Source organism: Ammospiza caudacuta, chromosome 7, assembly GCF_027887145.1.
Source record: "Ammospiza caudacuta isolate bAmmCau1 chromosome 7, bAmmCau1.pri, whole genome shotgun sequence".
In the NCBI taxonomy this organism is placed as follows: Eukaryota; Metazoa; Chordata; class Aves; order Passeriformes; family Passerellidae; genus Ammospiza; species Ammospiza caudacuta.
In genome coordinates, this window is record NC_080599.1 from 35,475,798 (window position 1) to 35,493,474 (window position 17,677).

General features: G+C 38.3%; 1 protein-coding gene across 2 annotated transcripts in view; it reads right to left on the bottom strand.

Annotated features, from left to right (window-relative positions):
- The window catches only part of ADGRL2 (adhesion G protein-coupled receptor L2), a 158,999-nt gene that overhangs the window by 110,082 nt on the left and 31,240 nt on the right, over positions 1-17,677 (bottom strand). For both annotated transcript variants that reach the window (XM_058808995.1, XM_058808994.1), the window contains exon 2: positions 16,639-16,811. In XM_058808995.1, coding sequence (XP_058664978.1) covers positions 16,639-16,711 — 73 coding nt within the window. In that variant the 5' untranslated portion in view covers positions 16,712-16,811. The remainder of the gene's footprint in view (positions 1-16,638; positions 16,812-17,677) is intronic.

The window sequence follows — 17,677 nt, forward strand, 5'->3', positions numbered from 1 at the left end:
CATCAGCCAGGGGAACATTTTTTGGGTCTGACACTGCAATCCCACTTGCCGGGCTGCTGCTGGCAATCGAGCAGGAAATGCATCCCCGGTGCTGTCCGTCCCTGTCCTGAACACGCCCTTACAGGTTGGGTAGGTAAACACTTCTAAAAATCGAGAGGTGTGAAAGGGTCACTTCCTCGATTAGAAAACTGAAAAGAATTAAGTAAAATACAAAAGCAAAAAAGCAGAGCTTCCTTCCTAAGCAAAGCCTTCCTAGCTCTTGCACTTCTCTAGGCTTACTCAGGTTTCTGAGCTCCTCCTCTACCCGCAGCTGACTTGCTTCAGAGAGTTATTCACAGCTACATTTCTCTGTTCCTTTGTTAAAGATGGAGTCCCTCCAGGGCTGCTCACAGCACTTGCTTAGGGCTACCTTCCTCTCCCTTCCATCAAAACTTTCCTATTAGGCATCTCTGCCTTTCACGATTTCCAAAACTAGTCATATCAAATACAGCTATGGAAATTTATATTTCCCCCTTCTGCTTTCTGAGATAAAAATTTGTTTTTTTTAAAAATGAATTAGGTAGGACACCACACTTCTTGAACCAGGGCATCATGTTTCATTCAAATGAGATTCAAGATTTCCTATAATGTAGAACTTCAGATTATAAATCTCATACATTTAGGAATATTCAGCATATACATAGCTTACATATTGCCTAATGCCTCTTTTTTAGTGCTTTGGCTAGCATCCACACTGCCTGTCCATTACAGTTTCATACCAGTTGGAAGTCTTGTCACTACAAAATGCAGTTTCCTCCAGCTGAAACTTAAGTGAAAGCAGTAAACTAAACAAATCTGTGATTCTGCTACAGTTGTAATAACCAATTCCTTTGTTCAGATTCAGATCCACTAAGATCCAGTAAAAGAAAATATGCCCTGTTAAAAGGTGAAAGAATACAATCTGTGTTTCTTAAAATAGCTGATCTATTGCCTTCTGCATGAATCCAGCCTCTTCTGCAGGGAGCAGCACAGCCTGAGCACAGAAAGTGCCATCCCTGTCATACCAATTGCTCACCATGTGAATAATGAAATCATAAGAAAATACTTGAGAACAGTGACAGCTATATCTTGAAATAAAACTGACTTGCACAATAATGTTTTAAATACTTTTCGAATGTTGACAGAACAAAGGAGGTTACATGTTGACCATAGGAAATACCAGTATGATGAAAACAATGGAAGAGTTTACTTCTGCAGCTCAATCTCTATCTCCTCCTACATATTCTTCAAAATAGTCTTCATGATATAAAGCTGAAGAGCAAAAAGAAAGTATAAAGCCAAAAGAAACACACATTGCAGTGAAAAAATTGAAAAAGCCAAACCATCCTTCAAATAATCATGTTGGAGTTATAAGACATAACACAGTATAGTACTAAAGGCAAGCAGTAAATTTTAATTAAAGGATATAGAAACTGAATTTGCTTAATGTGATTATTTTTTTTTTTATTTTAATAACTACTGTTCTTAAAATATGCTGCCATAAAAATTACTCTTAAATCACTTAATATTTTTCCAGTGTAAAATATTTCACTATTAATATTTCCTATTTATTTAATTTAGAGACACGCTTTTGTATCCTGAGTTTTGGAAAGGAGTGAAAAAATTGTGGTTTTGTGAAAGTGTCCAGGTTTTTCTGAATTCAGTTTGTTTCTGCATGATCGATCCCCGCTGAGCTCAAAAATCTCACAGTAAAACTTACAAAACTGCTACAACAAATATCAGCAAGACAAGGAATGAGAATGGCTGATCTGACTTTCTGCTCAGGCTATTTCAGGATGAACAGATCAGCTTCCCAGATGTCTATTCATGCCTGGACTGGGAAAGGCATTATAATGAAAATCAGAGTTAAAAGGTCTGGGGCCTTACCTGGCCTGGAGGTATTCTCTGAAAAAACCTGTTTTTCCTGGTCTAGGAGTCACAGAAAGAACTGACCCCTTGAACAAGGTAAATGAGTTCTTCAGAGGCCTGGAATTAATTCCTAGGCTCAGGATGCTTTTTGTTCTTTGTTATTTACCCATTTCCTTCAGGTTAATGAACTTCAGCAGAAACAAGAGCTGGAAAACACCACTCTCACAGTCTCATAACTATGTTTTAGGCACCTAAAATACAGGTACTAATGCCTAATGGCATCCATTAACACACTTTCAGCAACACCTAAGAACCCACAGCGTGCATCTACTGTAGCTGCCTCCATCTCGAAGCATTATCAACACTTTTTAAAATCCCTGCTCTTAGGACAGAAAACTGAAGCTTTGTTAGAACAGTGACGGGAGATTGAGGAAATAGTTTCAGAGTTAATTTGATCCATCCTAAAGCTGCACTGCATGTCCCCATCAATGCCCAGCCACTCCCAGGGCTTGGAAAGAAGCCAGGCTGGTGCTGGGCTGGGGCCAAGCCCCAGCTGCTGTCAGCACAGAGCCCTGGGGCTGGGGGATCCAGCGCTCCAGGCTGGGCTACAGGAGGAAAACCCCAGCTCCAGAGCAGGGCAGAGAACTCCTGGCACCGAACCCTGTGAGGAACTGGGACGCTGCAAGCCCAAGCCCATGAAACAAACTGACCCCCGCACAGAAGATGCACTGGCAGTAGCTCAGACATGCAGAGGGAAGAGATCTGCTCCATGACACAAAACCCACACCCAGAGTTTGAAGGCAGCCTGGTTTGCATACAATAACTGCATGCTCAGGTATTTCTCCAGCCTCCTTTCATTTGGGACTACAGGCTGGGGGTTCTTCTTCCCTTTGGGCTGGTTTGGGGGGGGCCTTTTTTTCCTGGTTTTGTTTGCTAGGTGTGGGGTGTTTTTTTCTTTAATTAACAAGTTGCTACATAACACCTTCTGAGTGCTTTAAAAACTAGAGGCAAGAAATAAAACAAGTGTAGAGGTGCAGCTACTAACACAATTTTCTTGGGCAAATATATACAACTGGGATGCTCAGTTCACTCAGATTCATGGGCAAGCACCATGAACTTTAGCCTGTATAGATCACCTAAGAATGAAAACTGTAACTCCTATAGGAGGGGTGGAAAAATGCAAGGAGAAATCACAAACAAACAGATATTGCACTTAATCACAGTAAGGAATGTTCTGTACAGCAATAAAGAAACCTTAAAGGGCAATTGGATGACAGCAACATTTCTGAAGTTTCTTTGGATTCATTTTAATAAATATCAGGGAAAGGGAGGGATAATTTAGCTGTCTGAATTACTGGATTATGAATTAAATTGTTCCTTTTAACATTCTGTACTCAAACCACAGTACTATTAAGCATAAGACTCTAATGTGAATTTTTAAAGAATGAGAAAATATTATCAGTTCTGCAAGTGATTAAGTCTAGCCCAAAAAGAACATGTAAGGCAAATGCTTTGGAAACCCTGCCTTTTTGTATAAATGACAGATCAAAGTGTTATTAGTAAAATTATATAATCCTGTTAAACTGGATCCTGGAAAAGGAGTACTGAAAGGCAATTTAGATTCTACCTCTTCCTTAAACCACCAGGTTTTATTTATTTTAACTTGCAGGTCCTTGCAAAACCCTCACTGGCATGTACATTCTTTTCTTTCCAAGACAGGACAATCAGGTTTGTTATCACAAACCCCTCAAACATAACACACACATGCAGACGTTTTTCTTGGGCTGTGGAATGGCAGTCTTCTGCTTTTCACACAAACTTTATAAGGATAGAAAAATTCTCACAAATTTATCTTCTGTTCTTCACTGAAGACTTAAAAAAAAAAAGAGAGAGAAAAAAACCCCCTCATGCACAGATGGATGGAGATTTCTTACATGTTCTGCACTCTGTACTGTCACCACAGGACCACCTGCAGTCCTGCACTGTCCAGATAGGTGTGCTCAAAAACACCTGGGTAAGCTGTTTGCCCAAGGACTATGTGCTGGAGATAAGAGATAATTAGCAAATGAAACTATTCCTAGCACTCCTCCTTCAACATTAAGTGCAGAGCTGCAGCAGCAAGCTGGCACCTGGTACAGGGAAATGCTAGATGTGATCATTTCAATTTACACATTCAGCACTACATCCCATATGCTTGTCAATGTGAAAGTGTCAGTGATAACAGAGATACCCTAAGAAACTGCTCTGTTGAAATGCTGACATGAAGTTTTTATGTATGAAACAGACCCTCTACTCTGGACCATCTGCAACTTCTTCCTTTTCTCACGGGGCATGTGTTGGCCATAAAATCTTTCCATTAAAAAAAACACATAAAAAATTAAGCTTGACTTTAAAGGGAGAATTATAAGCCCTTAAACATCTGTAAATCAAATTTATATATAAAAGTATTTTTCATATAAACACACTACTTGCTCAGCAAGAATAAAAAACAAAAAACTGCTGAGCAGAAAAAGTTTGCTGGAATTAGATACAGCAAAATTTATAGCTGTGCTGCAAAATTAGAGGAAAGCGTCTGGCAATATGACTTGTACCAATATATAAAAGTAAAACTGGCAAATTATGACTGGTTTTGTTTCTTGATTCTTTAGTATGCTTTTCCATGCCTTTGTTCTGTACACATCTTAAACTCACAGGTGTTTTTTCCAAAATGCTTTCCAATGATCTCACAACCAGAAATTTCTTAAGTACAACAAAAGTAGGAAGCTTCTTTTGTGTGAGAAGTGATGAGTTTGCTGAATTGGGTGACCAAGCAAGGCTAAGGAAGACAATGCAGAGAAGCAGAATGATTTCCTCTGCACAGCTGAGGTCTGTGATGTTGATCATCAGAAAAGGATGACAGAGGGTGGAGGGAGGGAACAGGATGGCAAAATTTACAGGGCAGTATTATTTACTATACTCCTTAAATGATCTGAAAATGCATTGAGAAGTGAGAGACGGAGAAATATGCTCTGTGATAATATCTTTGAAAAGTAAAGTTGACAAAAGACAAGGAGATTCACGGCCACAGTAATACACTCCAAAACTCACTTAAATACTTTTTTTAAAAATCCTAAGCAATGAGTCAAGAAATATCTACTGGTACTCAATGACAGTGGATAATTAAGAAATGTACACTCTCCACAGGCTACTTTGTGCATTTAAGTATTTTGGCATCTTCCTCTGAGGCTTTCAGTACTGACTGCCAGTGAAAGAAAAAAATCTGAAGGACTGAGATATAATGAGGCAATTTCTCTTTCAGTAAAAGTACATGCACTCTTAAAATCCCTAAAGTAGTCTTGAAAGGGCTAGTTTATGTGAGAAATGAACCCTTTGGAGAAATCTGGTTTACCTCCTCAGGACAGAAATCAGTTGCAACTCTGGATCTACCCACCACACCCATACAAAGACACATAGGCTGCCTTCATATTTGCACCTGTAAACCCTTGCAGACAATTTGGGATACCCTTCACCATCTTCAAAACAAAAGCAAGGAGAATGAGGCTCTAGATACTTTGACTTTAAATGACAGGGTCCCACAAAGGAACAACAATCACGTTAAGTGTCAAACTGGCACTGTATTCCAACAATGAATGGCATGTTCTAGACCAGTTTTCCATATGGAAAAGAACGTGCCCATTCAACCGGTACAATGGTTTCCCAAGCTTCAGTGGATGCACAGATCTCACTGGTTTTTCATCTGTTTAAGGGTGAAGTAGACAGCTCCACCATGACCTACACCTCTCCCAGCTGTCAAATGCCCGAGTGACACGGGGGGTGACACAGGGAAGAGGCGGGGGGAAAGCTCCTCCTAAAAGAGAAAGAAAAGCTGTCTCCTGCTGGCCCTGCCTCCCACATCAGGGGGGCCAGAGAGACCCCAAGGGAGCTGCTGGGCGACAGAGCAGGAGTCAGCACTTCCTGCCACCACCAGATGGAAATGCTGCAGCCCAGTGTGCCGAGGCCGACCCCAGCTGTGGGCGGGGACCCTCTGTGATGTCAGCTCCCGAGACAGGAATGTCCCCCTTGTCCCCCTGCCCAGCTGCAGGACGGCACCTGCAGCCTCACCCTTGAGGGCCTTTCCAAGGCACACCGCCTCCTGCAAACATCTTCTGATAATTAAATCTTAATGCTTTCACTTTGGAAAGCAAACACCAGACACAGAGAAGCTGTACACATCTCCCCATGCTCCAGAGACTTTCCTAAATAACTTGTCAGCAGCACTAATTGAAAGCGTGTAACATTAATATGTTAACAGCAGACATATGATCAAAAATACAAATTTTCCACAAAAACCTGGAATTTGTCAAAAGGGAGGAAAGATGCATTCATTATTGTCTGATTTTACTGTTTTAAGCATTTATTTGGGATCTAATTTAGAAATTGCATTACACATTTTAACATATGCTTTATGAGTGGGTTTTTTTCCTCCCTTTAAACAGCATCAAAGCCTTTCATTAACCTCATCAGAGGCACTCCAAGTTCTGACCTCCTAAGCACAACAAACACAGAAAACAAGTCCAGTGCTTCTCCTAAAGTGCTTTCTCCTATACACCTAGACCTTCTGACTGTAAGGTCTAGGTGTATATCCAGGTGACACGGGCAAAGCTGACAGCTCTAAAAACAAACTTAATAGTTCAGGTTGCAGACATGCTATTGTGTTGTCAGCAGAATAAGCACTCTTGTAACCTTCAATACTTTGGTTGAGGAAACTAAAAAAGTTGAGCTTGAAAAATGGAGGGAAAGCAAAATTAAGCATTATAAATCTAAGGAAGTTAGTCTACTATCATCAAAAGGAAACACCTACTTGTGCTGCAGATCTAATTTAGGAAGCATGACTTTATAAATGCTCTAAGAATAAAAAGGAAATTTTAACTGAGCATATATGTTCACATCTATCTATCTATCTATACATGCACAAAACTACCCAGGTTTAAGCTCTAGCTATGCAGGTAATTTTTTGAAAAATTAATTCCCAATGAAGGGTATACATGTGTGTGGGCATTAAAACAGAATTTATTTCAGAGGCTTTTATTCCAATACCTCCTTCTCTTTTAATTCCCCCAGGTTATCTTAAGAATGTAGCATAATTGAGAACTATTTTCATGGAACAGTAATTCTAAATAAGTGGGATGTTGGAGATATATTTTATGTCTAAAGATGATTTTCTGTCTAAAAAATTAAATACCTCACAATCAAGATAGCATATTTTGCCCATTTAAATACTTAACTGGCATAAAATAATACCTATTGAAAAGCCCATCTAAGAACAAAATTTTTAGTTAACAAGCTTCTAGAAATACCCATCTCATGCAGGCCAAACCAAGGTATCACAAAAATATTCATTGTCTTTTTACTGATAGAGATATTGGTAATACTCCAGTCAATTGCTTGTGAACAGTTAACTAACACCACCCTATCAAGATATAAACACGTTGCCAAAAATTTTCAAGATCTTTAATAATGATATTTCCTTATGTTATTTCTCCATAGTGTCACTGGTAACAATTCACTGGCCCTTATCAGACAAGAGTTCCCATTTTCTATCATTCCATTTTTACCTGCCTAATCAGTTGAACAAAAGTACTTTATGTAAAATGATTCCTTTAGTTGCCTTAGCTACAAATCCCTGCAGTATTGTATAATTGAAATCTACTCACGTAAGTTAGGAATAATTAGGACCCAAAATTAAGCCAAACACAAAGTTAATTCAAATAGTCAGCTGCTGTCATTTAAATGGTTACAGAGCTTTATTGTTGGTTAACACCCTTGAATGCTTCTAAATGCACTTTTTTTTCCTCTGTTACAACCTTATCCCTTACTCCAGATGGAAAGAGGATCAAGAGAATTCATTTTGATTATTTCATAATCATTCATACCTTGACCAAAGAATTTCTTTACTAGTTTTTTCCCAGTTATTGTCACTAGATTTTTCTATTTTATTTTTAATCAGCCATATAAAAAAGGGAATTAAAAGAACCAAAACAGATGTGGCTATGAGGTAAATAAAGTCAGAATCACCGAGTCTATTGCAAATAACATTAACATGATGATGAATTTTTAACAGCAAATATTCAGAAAGCCTCTTCATATTTAAAAAAACCTTTTGCAAAAAGAAGGCAACATTGAAATAGAGTTAAAATGGATCTACAACAAATCTAAGAGCCAGAAAATAATGCATCAGAGAGATAAGACAAAATATCATAACAGGAATTGTTCTCAGGACTGAGTCAGGACTCTGTTGATTTATCAGCATGAAATTTGAAATAATTTGTACAGCAAAATAATTGTTATATTGTTACATATAAAGCATAAAATAATTGCTACATGATTAGATTACTTTGTAATTGGCAAAGGAAAGACTGCTGGTTAGATGTATTTCTGACTGTTTTCTGTCAGCACTCAGTTTACACTGCAGAACAAAACACTGTATCACAAATCCTTCAAGACACTTTACATACGGATGACTTCCAGCCTTTTTGTATTGGGAATTTTTAAAAATGTACAGATGCTTTTTATATCTAGGAAGATCTATACACACATATAGATCTTCAGACTAGCATAAAGATAGAGAAGATTACTGAGTAGAATTTGAATTGAAGGCCTAAACCAAGCAGTTTATGCATGATATAGTATGCTGATAGATGTTTTTTTTCCCCCAGCTGGTGCATTAATACATGAAGTGATGTTTTGTGGACCCTATCCATCTTTATGGGTAATAATCCACATCACAAACCACCCGTTTGCCCTCTAGTACTTTCCATGCTTCACTCTTCACGCATGCCAGTTTCATCTGTTGCAAATTAAATGATGCAAAAGCCTAAGCAACAAACTGTTCAGTTTTGTTTACTAAAAGCATATTTATCTTGAGCTACTAAAAAGCTTGACCAGTGCTCGGCTAGAACACAGACTTTTCCAATAGACGTTCAATGGCCAATGTTACAATGTTGCAGAATAAATAGCCACTTAATTCTGGCAACATTGTGCAATTAGAGGCAATTCACGAGCCTGAGCGAAATGAAGCAGGGGTAGCTCAGGGGGAGAAGTCAGAGGAAGGCAGATCTAATCACAGGCACAGGACCAGCGGCAAACAGGAAAATCTGAGCGAAGCTCATTCAAAAGATGGTTACAACAGAAGCGATATGAAGCAGCACTGAAGCCTATAAAAGGCAAATATTTCCCATTGCTTTTCCAACTGTTCAGCACACAGGCAAATCTGGTTTCAGTGTCAACTTCCTCTCAGGTTTCCTAAATGAATTACCTAATTCAAATTTAACAAGAAAATTGCTCCAACAGCACCTTGCATTAATTGTACTTTCTGCTGGAAGAGAACAAAACTACCTAACTCCTGAGAGAGACATCAAAATCCCTGACAAGGGAGAACACAAAAGCCAGCCTTCCTTCCATCGTCAAGATCCCTCATAAAACTCGCCGAGTGCTGTATCCAACAACTGAAAGTTATGTGGTCCCCCTGGGTTTCTCACATGTATGCGTTGCTCAGGCAACAGATGAAAAAAAAAATCATTTTGCTTCCCAACTAGTCTCCCCCACACATCTTTTATACGCCGAGAAAGCATCAGGGATTATTACACTAGGATAAATTGAGAAAACAAAAAGAATTAAACATTCCCAACCACCTGGACTGGTCCAAGCTCAGAAGGAACAAGCAGGGAATCTCCTCTACCACTGGCAACACCCTCAAACACACTTACACAGGCTACCCTAATGTCACTGGGATGTGGATGAATTGTCTCCCGGACTGAAAGAAGGAGCCATAAACAGAGCTGACATTCATACACCTCCATTTCTTTATACTTCAAATGAAAGCAAGGAGGTAGAGACTACAGAAACACACAGAGCTTTAGCACAGCTGGGTTTTGAAAGGCAATAGAGTAGTTTGAGACTCTTTCTAGAACAGCCGAAATTTGGAACACCTCGCGCAAAAGGATTTTTTCAGCACCTACCATCAAAAAGAACTGCATATTCAATTTAGCACACTGTGTCTGTGGGTTTCAGGTATGGCTGGTCCACAGAGGCACATATACAAAATATAACCTGTGTTAAAAATGTAAAGAATTTAGTATTCCTATATATATATATATATATATATATATATATATATATATATATATATATATATATATAATTGGAAAAGCATCTAGTATTCTTGAGTTTCATTTAAAGTATCAACCCAAACATAATAAACAAACAAACAAAAAAATTAAAAGGAGCAACTGCAAATATTCTTCTACAAAAACTACATTGATGAATAAAGATGACACCAGTTAACCACTGGAAAAGGTCAGACAATTTTCAAGTGTGTCTTTGCCATTGTTAGGAGCCCCTATACTATTAAGTGTCTTCATAATGGGAGTATGGATGGACAAGCCAAGAAATTCTCTTTGTGGATAGTTTTATCTCCCCTTCTATGTAACACAATCTGGAACACTACCAGAAACATGGAAGTGGGCACATACATGAAACATATTTCAGAGCCATTTGTGTTAGTCCTTTTTCTGTAGTGCCTTCATCCTACATATGCTTGCTGCTATCAAGACATCCATCCATGCAATAGACAATTAGCACAGACTATGACTTTCTGTGCCTCTTACTCACAGAGGTAGACCATGAGCATCAATGGATCTACTTGCAAATATAAAACCCATTTTGTGCTTGTAGAACTTGGCAACAAATATTAAATCTAAAATTATTATACTTTATGATAATTTTTATAATTTGATCATAAGGATGCTAAATGCAATAAGAAACCCAGTGCTGAAGCATTCATTGATATCAGATGCTTCAGGCAGTTACACTTACATTTTACACTGTGACCTGAAAGTACAATATAAAACAATGTTACAACTATATAAAAAAACCCTTGTTACTAAGACAAGCAGCATTCTTCAACAAAAAAACAGAAATGAAAAATAATTAAAGATTTTTTAAATACAACTCAATAAAAAATAAAATGTATGTTTTCTTATGTTTAGCAGTGGATTACTAATAAAGCCTATTTGCTTTCTGAAAGACATGTCCAAAATCTGCTACTGTATTCCTGCAAAGGTCCCTTTATCATAATAAACTAATCTAAAACATTCCCAGATTTACATTTAACAGAAGAAAAGCCCCTTAGGCGATGATGTTGGTGCAGGTCAGCTGAAGGTTAAATAAACCCCCTCTCATTGCACTGGTCACCAGCACAGCTCACCTCGCCCTGAGACCCACCAAGGTTACAGCAACCTAAGACAGTAAAATGCAGCAGCAGCTTAGAGAGCTGTAAAAATACAGCATCTGCCCTTAGCACAACACACTGCACTTCTACCATTTTGCACATTACAGAGGCTTTTTCTTCTTCTGAACACAGAGCCCAACAACATGCAAAATCTCCCCTCATCAAGGACAATGTTTTTCAGTAACTGAAAAGACAGCATATCAAAATAGTAATATTATTACTCATCTCATAGTATTTATGCATTTATACTCTTTTCTTTGCCTAAACTGTAAGACTCCTACACTAACACTTCATTTAAATGTAAGTTTTCATTTAAATGTAAGTACAGTATTTAAAATGGTTCTTCATGCATCCTTCTACATGATTCTTCCACATTTTGCAATAGTGATGGTATTGCTTTGGTTTCAAAAATGTAATGTTACAACATAGAATCCTGCAGACATCAGTACTCTGGGAATATATAAAAGATTATTCACTGCCAGCATGTTAAAGTATCTCTGGACTTTCTGGGCAGTCTGTCAGTCTCTACTTTTTGGAAATGCAATTGAAAAGCTTAACAGACATTCTCCTTTAGGAAGAAGTTTGGTCTTGCTGTTCAGATAAATTTTCTCTTTAGAAGATATGTTGGCCCTCTATTAGAAAAGAAAAGAGAGATGTCCCAGAGATGTATGTACCAGAAAATCCCACTAAAAAATGGCATGATCTTTCAGGACAGAAAACAGGACCCAGAGCAGCAGTTGCTTTCTTCAGAAAAATTCTTCATCATCTGCATTAATCAGTTAAGAAAAAAAAATTCTAAAGAATCCTAAACCATATCAGGTATACATGATACAAATGAAGATAGGATAAAGCTTATTAGAGTGATCCTCCAAAGAGTGGGCAACACCAGTCTGGCCTTAGCACACTGGGTGTGCTTATGGATGCTTTGCAAGCTCTGTAAACCCAGTGGTTCCTGCTAACTAGAGGCCTGACAGAGCCCTCACTGTGATAAATTCCACAGCTAGAAATTAAATCAGTGCTCCTCTTTGCTATAGTGTGATTCCATAATGGATTTCACTCCTTGCAGAACCTAAATTCACTAATTAACAGAAACTGATTTCTACTCAAGGCCATGGTACAAGATTTTTATAATTTTTATCCTGGGCAAAGTCCTACTAATACTCCTCGTAAGCATGTAGGAAAGCTGACATGCTTTTACTGTTTATTCAGTACCTGTGCCATGTGCCTTAGACACTCCACATCTAAGTGGCTTCACAGGAAGATGAAGAGCTGGAGTAATACACTAAAATAGCAAATATCTTTGTAGTGGCCCAAAGTACATTATCTGTATTTAGCATTTTCTTTAGTAAATGCACTAATATTGAATATGCACTTAGAACTGCTTCCAACTCAGCACTCAGCTCTTTGGCTGGCATAGCTGGAATTTACAGGAATATATCCTTTTCAGTGTAATGCTCATTAAAACAAACATTCAGAAGCAAAGACAAGCTGGATTTCTTTAAATAACATTAATTCCATTTAGGAAAACAGAATTAAATAGATAATGAAAGCATGATGCTTCTTCCTTTGGACAAAGCATAGATAATAATTCATAATAAAATGGATTTAAATTGAATTAAACCTTGGTTAAAATAGAATGTTAGCAAAGAAAATTATTTCAGCACTTCCAAGGCACTTGTGCTTTTCAAGCAGCAGAAAAGAATAAAAACAAACAGCATCAAAAGCTAGTCAAAAAGGTGGACTTTGTAAGCAAGATAAAGCTTAAAATACTGAAACCTGCACTGTCCAAAAACCAATCTACACCAGAATGTTTAGCTCTGACATCTTTTTTTCATATGCATATTAGTGTATCTGTCTTAACTTGCTTGAAGAGAAACCAATAATACATATAATATGCTTTCTGCTTTGCTATGGAAACAAGACGTGTGTGATCTCACTCTCTGGCTTTCTCTATTTTCTCAGATAATTTTTAACTTGTTAGATGATTTCACCTAATTAGGAAAGGGGGAGAAAAAAAGAGGTGGTGTCAAAAGTAATTAACTTCCTAGCGTTTGTAGGAAACAGGTAAGTAAAGGTGCATGGGACTGCGCAGGAATCCCCTCCTGAAGGCATGGGACAGACATGGGTGGGACAGACATGGGTGGGAAAGACATGGGTGGGACAGACATGGGTGGGACAGACACGGGGTGGGACAGACACGGGGTGGGACAGACACGGGGTGGGACAGACACGGGGTCTGGCACAGTGCAGGGGGAGCTCTGCTGTGCCCTGAGTGCCCAGGCCAGGCCTCCCATGGGCACCTGCCCAAGGCTGAGCCAAGCTGCTTCCCAAGGCACCCCCTTCAGTCTGCCTTTGCAATAGAACTGTAGTTTGAAAGACATGCCTATATACAACGGGCTAGAAAAAGGGACAGAAAAATAACTTTCAGAAATGAGATTAATAATACTCCAGCTCATGACTCGAGCTTTTCATTCCTCTTTCCAGCCTCTTGTCCCTTCCTCATTTGGGGCTGCAATGCTTGCTGTTGATGGCAGTAACAACAAACACAACAATAGCGAGTTCTTGTTGATCAGATGTACCAGCAGTGTATAATAACCCAGTGTGGTTTTCCTGTCCAGCTGTCAGCTCTTGTCTGGTCCAGGTGCATATTACCTGAAGGAATGGACTGTTTCAAAAGCAATCTCATCTGGACTGCATAGCCAGGAGGAAAAAAAAAAGGGAAAACCAAGACCTTCTTATCTGAGGATACGATTCCTGTGTGGATAGGCAACACTAAAAGAAAATTACAGCCTTCGTATAACTGTGCCTGCTTGCCAATTCCCTGGTGAGGTAAAGTTAAGGCTGTGAGAGTTATAAAGCCTTTTCTTGATTGGAAAATGTTTCATTATATGAATAAATGAATCACTTGTCCACACCCAGCATCATCCCCCCCCCCGCCCTTCCTCTCCATTAAACTGTACAGAAACATTAAAATGTAAGAGCAGGGAATTCAGCCAGGTTTTATCTCTCCCAGTAACTGCAACAACCTTCATGTACACATCAGATTTCTATTAAAAAACTACATTCCAAGCAAAAGAATTAAAGATTTTCTTATTTCTAGCAAAAGTTCAATGCTCTTATTTTAACCTTTGTTCATGTTCATACTTCCAGGCATGAAGTGCTACTAAAGCATGTTATACTTGGCATCTCTTATTACTGAAGCAGAAGGCAATGTAATTTTGTGAGAAAGTGTAATAATGCAGTATTCATTTTTCTTCTGTGGCTGGAAGCCAACTCTATATTAATATTCATTTCCAGTATACAGAGCCACAGTATTTCATTTATTTTAAGAATTTACAATTAATTTGGTATGATTCTGTTATCTGCTCCCAATTTCCTTCCCTGTTTCTTTTAGCTGAAAAAGCAGCTCTTGTATAGACTTAAAAAAAGTAAATTCACAACTGAAGCATCAAAAGATTGCTACTGGCTACTAAAAGCAAGAAAAACAGGGACAGAACAAAATGAACTTGAAATATTACAGATGACAATGAAAATTAACTTTCTGCAAATGGTAAAAATTCAATCTGCAGAAGTTCTCAGTTGACTTTTTCCCTTCCAAACTCAGCAGATAAAACATGTTTTACAGCCTGCTGTTTGCAACTGTAACCAAACCACAGAAAGTTCTTCGTCTGCTTTTCCTTTCTGCTTTCAGATGTTTTCAACCATCACACAGCATTAAACTGCAAGCACCTGAATGTTTGTCAAATGCGTTAAGTAGAGAGATCTGAAACAATTGCAATAATAATAATTTTAAAAAACCTTAGTGTTTTAAAACTTCAGAAAAAAAAACATAAATAGATGTCTCAACTTCCTACACCTTAGGTTTCACCTTGTGCAACCACTTCTGCAATGTAAGTGCATTTATAATTAGCACCAGCTATTACCAAACCAGCCAGTCATAAAGTTTATAACTCTACTCTCCTAATCCACATTTACCTTTCTTACCTATGAAGGAGGCTGGAAAGCATATTCTCTTCCAGCTGTTTGTAAAAGTGAGATTACAGCCAAGTCCCCAGCCCGGGCAGGCAGCGCGAGGGCAGCGAGAGCAGCGGCTCCCAGACCAGGAGCCCCATCAAGCATGAAACCATCTCAGATCTGCTCAGCCTCCTACTACATCCTGGCAGCATTTAAGGAGCAGGGGAGGGATGGGGAACTGACTGTGGAAGCTGTTTCAGTGAAATGAGACTTCCCCAAGTTCAGAAACAGGCAGGAGGATGGGCTCCCTGAGATGTGTGTGTTCACACATGCAGATGAACAACCCATCTCGGCAAAGCTCGGCTGCCAGCACGGCCCCAGCTGGGCAAGGCTGCAAAGAAAGCTTAGGAAATGATGCAGTGAGCATGGAAAGCTGCAGAAAATATTTGAATTTTTAGGGACTTTTTATTTATGTAATAGTTCCTTTTTACTTATATAAATTTAGGAAGAAAGAGAGGAGGAGGCAGGGTAGTTTTCCAGAAGTATTTCTGAAAATCTGGCCTTAAAATTCAGGAATTTTGACAGAGTAATGTGCATATCTGCTTTAAAAACTGGTGAGATCATGACAAAGATGCAGGAAGGAACTCTGTATATTATACATCAATTACTGAATAATTTGAGATGGCATGGAGATGCTATTACTAAACCAATCTTTTCGCCTGCAATCTAGTCAATCAAAATGCTCACACCCAAAACCAGCCGCAGGTTCTATACGAATATTTGCAATTAAAAATTCATAAGTCATGTTTTCCTTTTTCATTCATTTGTGTTCCTCTGCTTATTAAAAGGGCCACAAGAACAGCTGTGGAGTCAGACTAACTGGATGAAGTATAATTTATGAAAAAAAAAAAAAAACAGATAAAGAATAGATAATGCAACTTCTTTAAAAAATCCTTTTCCTTCCTCATCTCTTTAATTTAACAGCTATTTTAAACACATTTGATAGCAGTGAAGTATTTTTTCTTTTTCCAAGTAGAGCAAAAATATTTTCAAGTAGATGCTATTTCTGTATGAACTTTGAGTTTTATTTCCTGGAATTTAACTTGCATAGCACTAATCTTAATGAAGTGTTTGCCATTTCGTTTTCAGTGAGCAAAATTAGAAAAGTAGAATGGGTATTTCATTCAGTTGTTTTATATCACATTTAATATATCCATACATTTCTTGTGCAATGAGAAGGAAGGATAAACAGGAAGAATCCAAAAATAAGGCACCTACCAATCAAGGCTATTAATACTTCACTTGCCTGAACATTGCACTTCAATTTCAACATATGATACTATCAAACCTAAAAAAAATTATTTTCTTCTTTCTTCATTAAAAAGGGACAATTTGAGTCTTATAAATTAAGCCTAGAATATACTACATTTAGTTTGTCATCCTCAAACTCCAAGTTATCGAACAGAAATTAATTGTACAGTCCATTTAACTCATCTGAAAACCCAAGTAAAAAATAAACTAAAGCTTACCTTCAGTACACTGCAGGAAGCTGATAATGAGCAGAAACCAAAAACTTTGCATTCTGCAGCCAGAAGACACCATTATTGATCCCTGTAAGAATTTTCTTTGTATTCCTTAATGAATCCAGTTATAAAAGCCCAGCATCATCGAAACCAGTGGTCTGCATTATTCATCTTCATACCTGGAGCAGCAGAAGATTTGGAAGAAAAGGAGAAAAAAAAAAATCTATTAGTACCTGAACACCAATAATTTGGAATAGCAACTTTTACTTCACATGAAGATGGAAATATTTAGTAAAAACTGAGAGCATGCCTGCACTGTAGCTGGGAATTTGGCAGGGTTCTGGGATGTAATCTCTCAAGGTCAATCATCACTAAGCACAATGCCAAATAATCATACGTGCTAATGTTGAAAGCATGAGTGTTACTGATGTATTTGCACTAAGACATGTGAAAAAAAAAAACAACGGGAGAACATTTGCACCAAATATAACAAACTGGACCTGTAGATGAGCTGGCTAAGGTTTTCTTACTCCACAAATCTGACACAACCTGCATTTCTCTACCTTAAAGAACCACAGAAAAATTAAATCTAGGGCACTATATATTATTATATATACATATGTATGTATGTGTGCATTATATATTATGTATACATACTTATTGGGGATTTGAAACATGGAGAGGCTGAGAACAGCAGAGCAACTCCCCCCAGCAGGAAGGCTGAGCAGGTCTGCTCCCTGCCATGGCTCTGGCGCTCCCTTCATGCTACACAAAGATTGCTCTCCTTGGATGAGAGAGGCAGTAACAGCTGCTTTGCTGACAAAATACGCCATTTGGTGAGGCAGCCTCTTCATATCACTGCACAGTTAGCTGTATTTCTACACAATAAACATCTTCAGAGAAAAGGGAATAAACAATGGATGAGACCTTCTTCTGTCCTTAGCCTCAGACAAGATTTGTCTCCTACTGAGAAATACGAACTGAACTGCTCCTGTAAACGATGTACCAAAGGAAAAATTCTTCAAGCTATCATTTGCATTTGAAA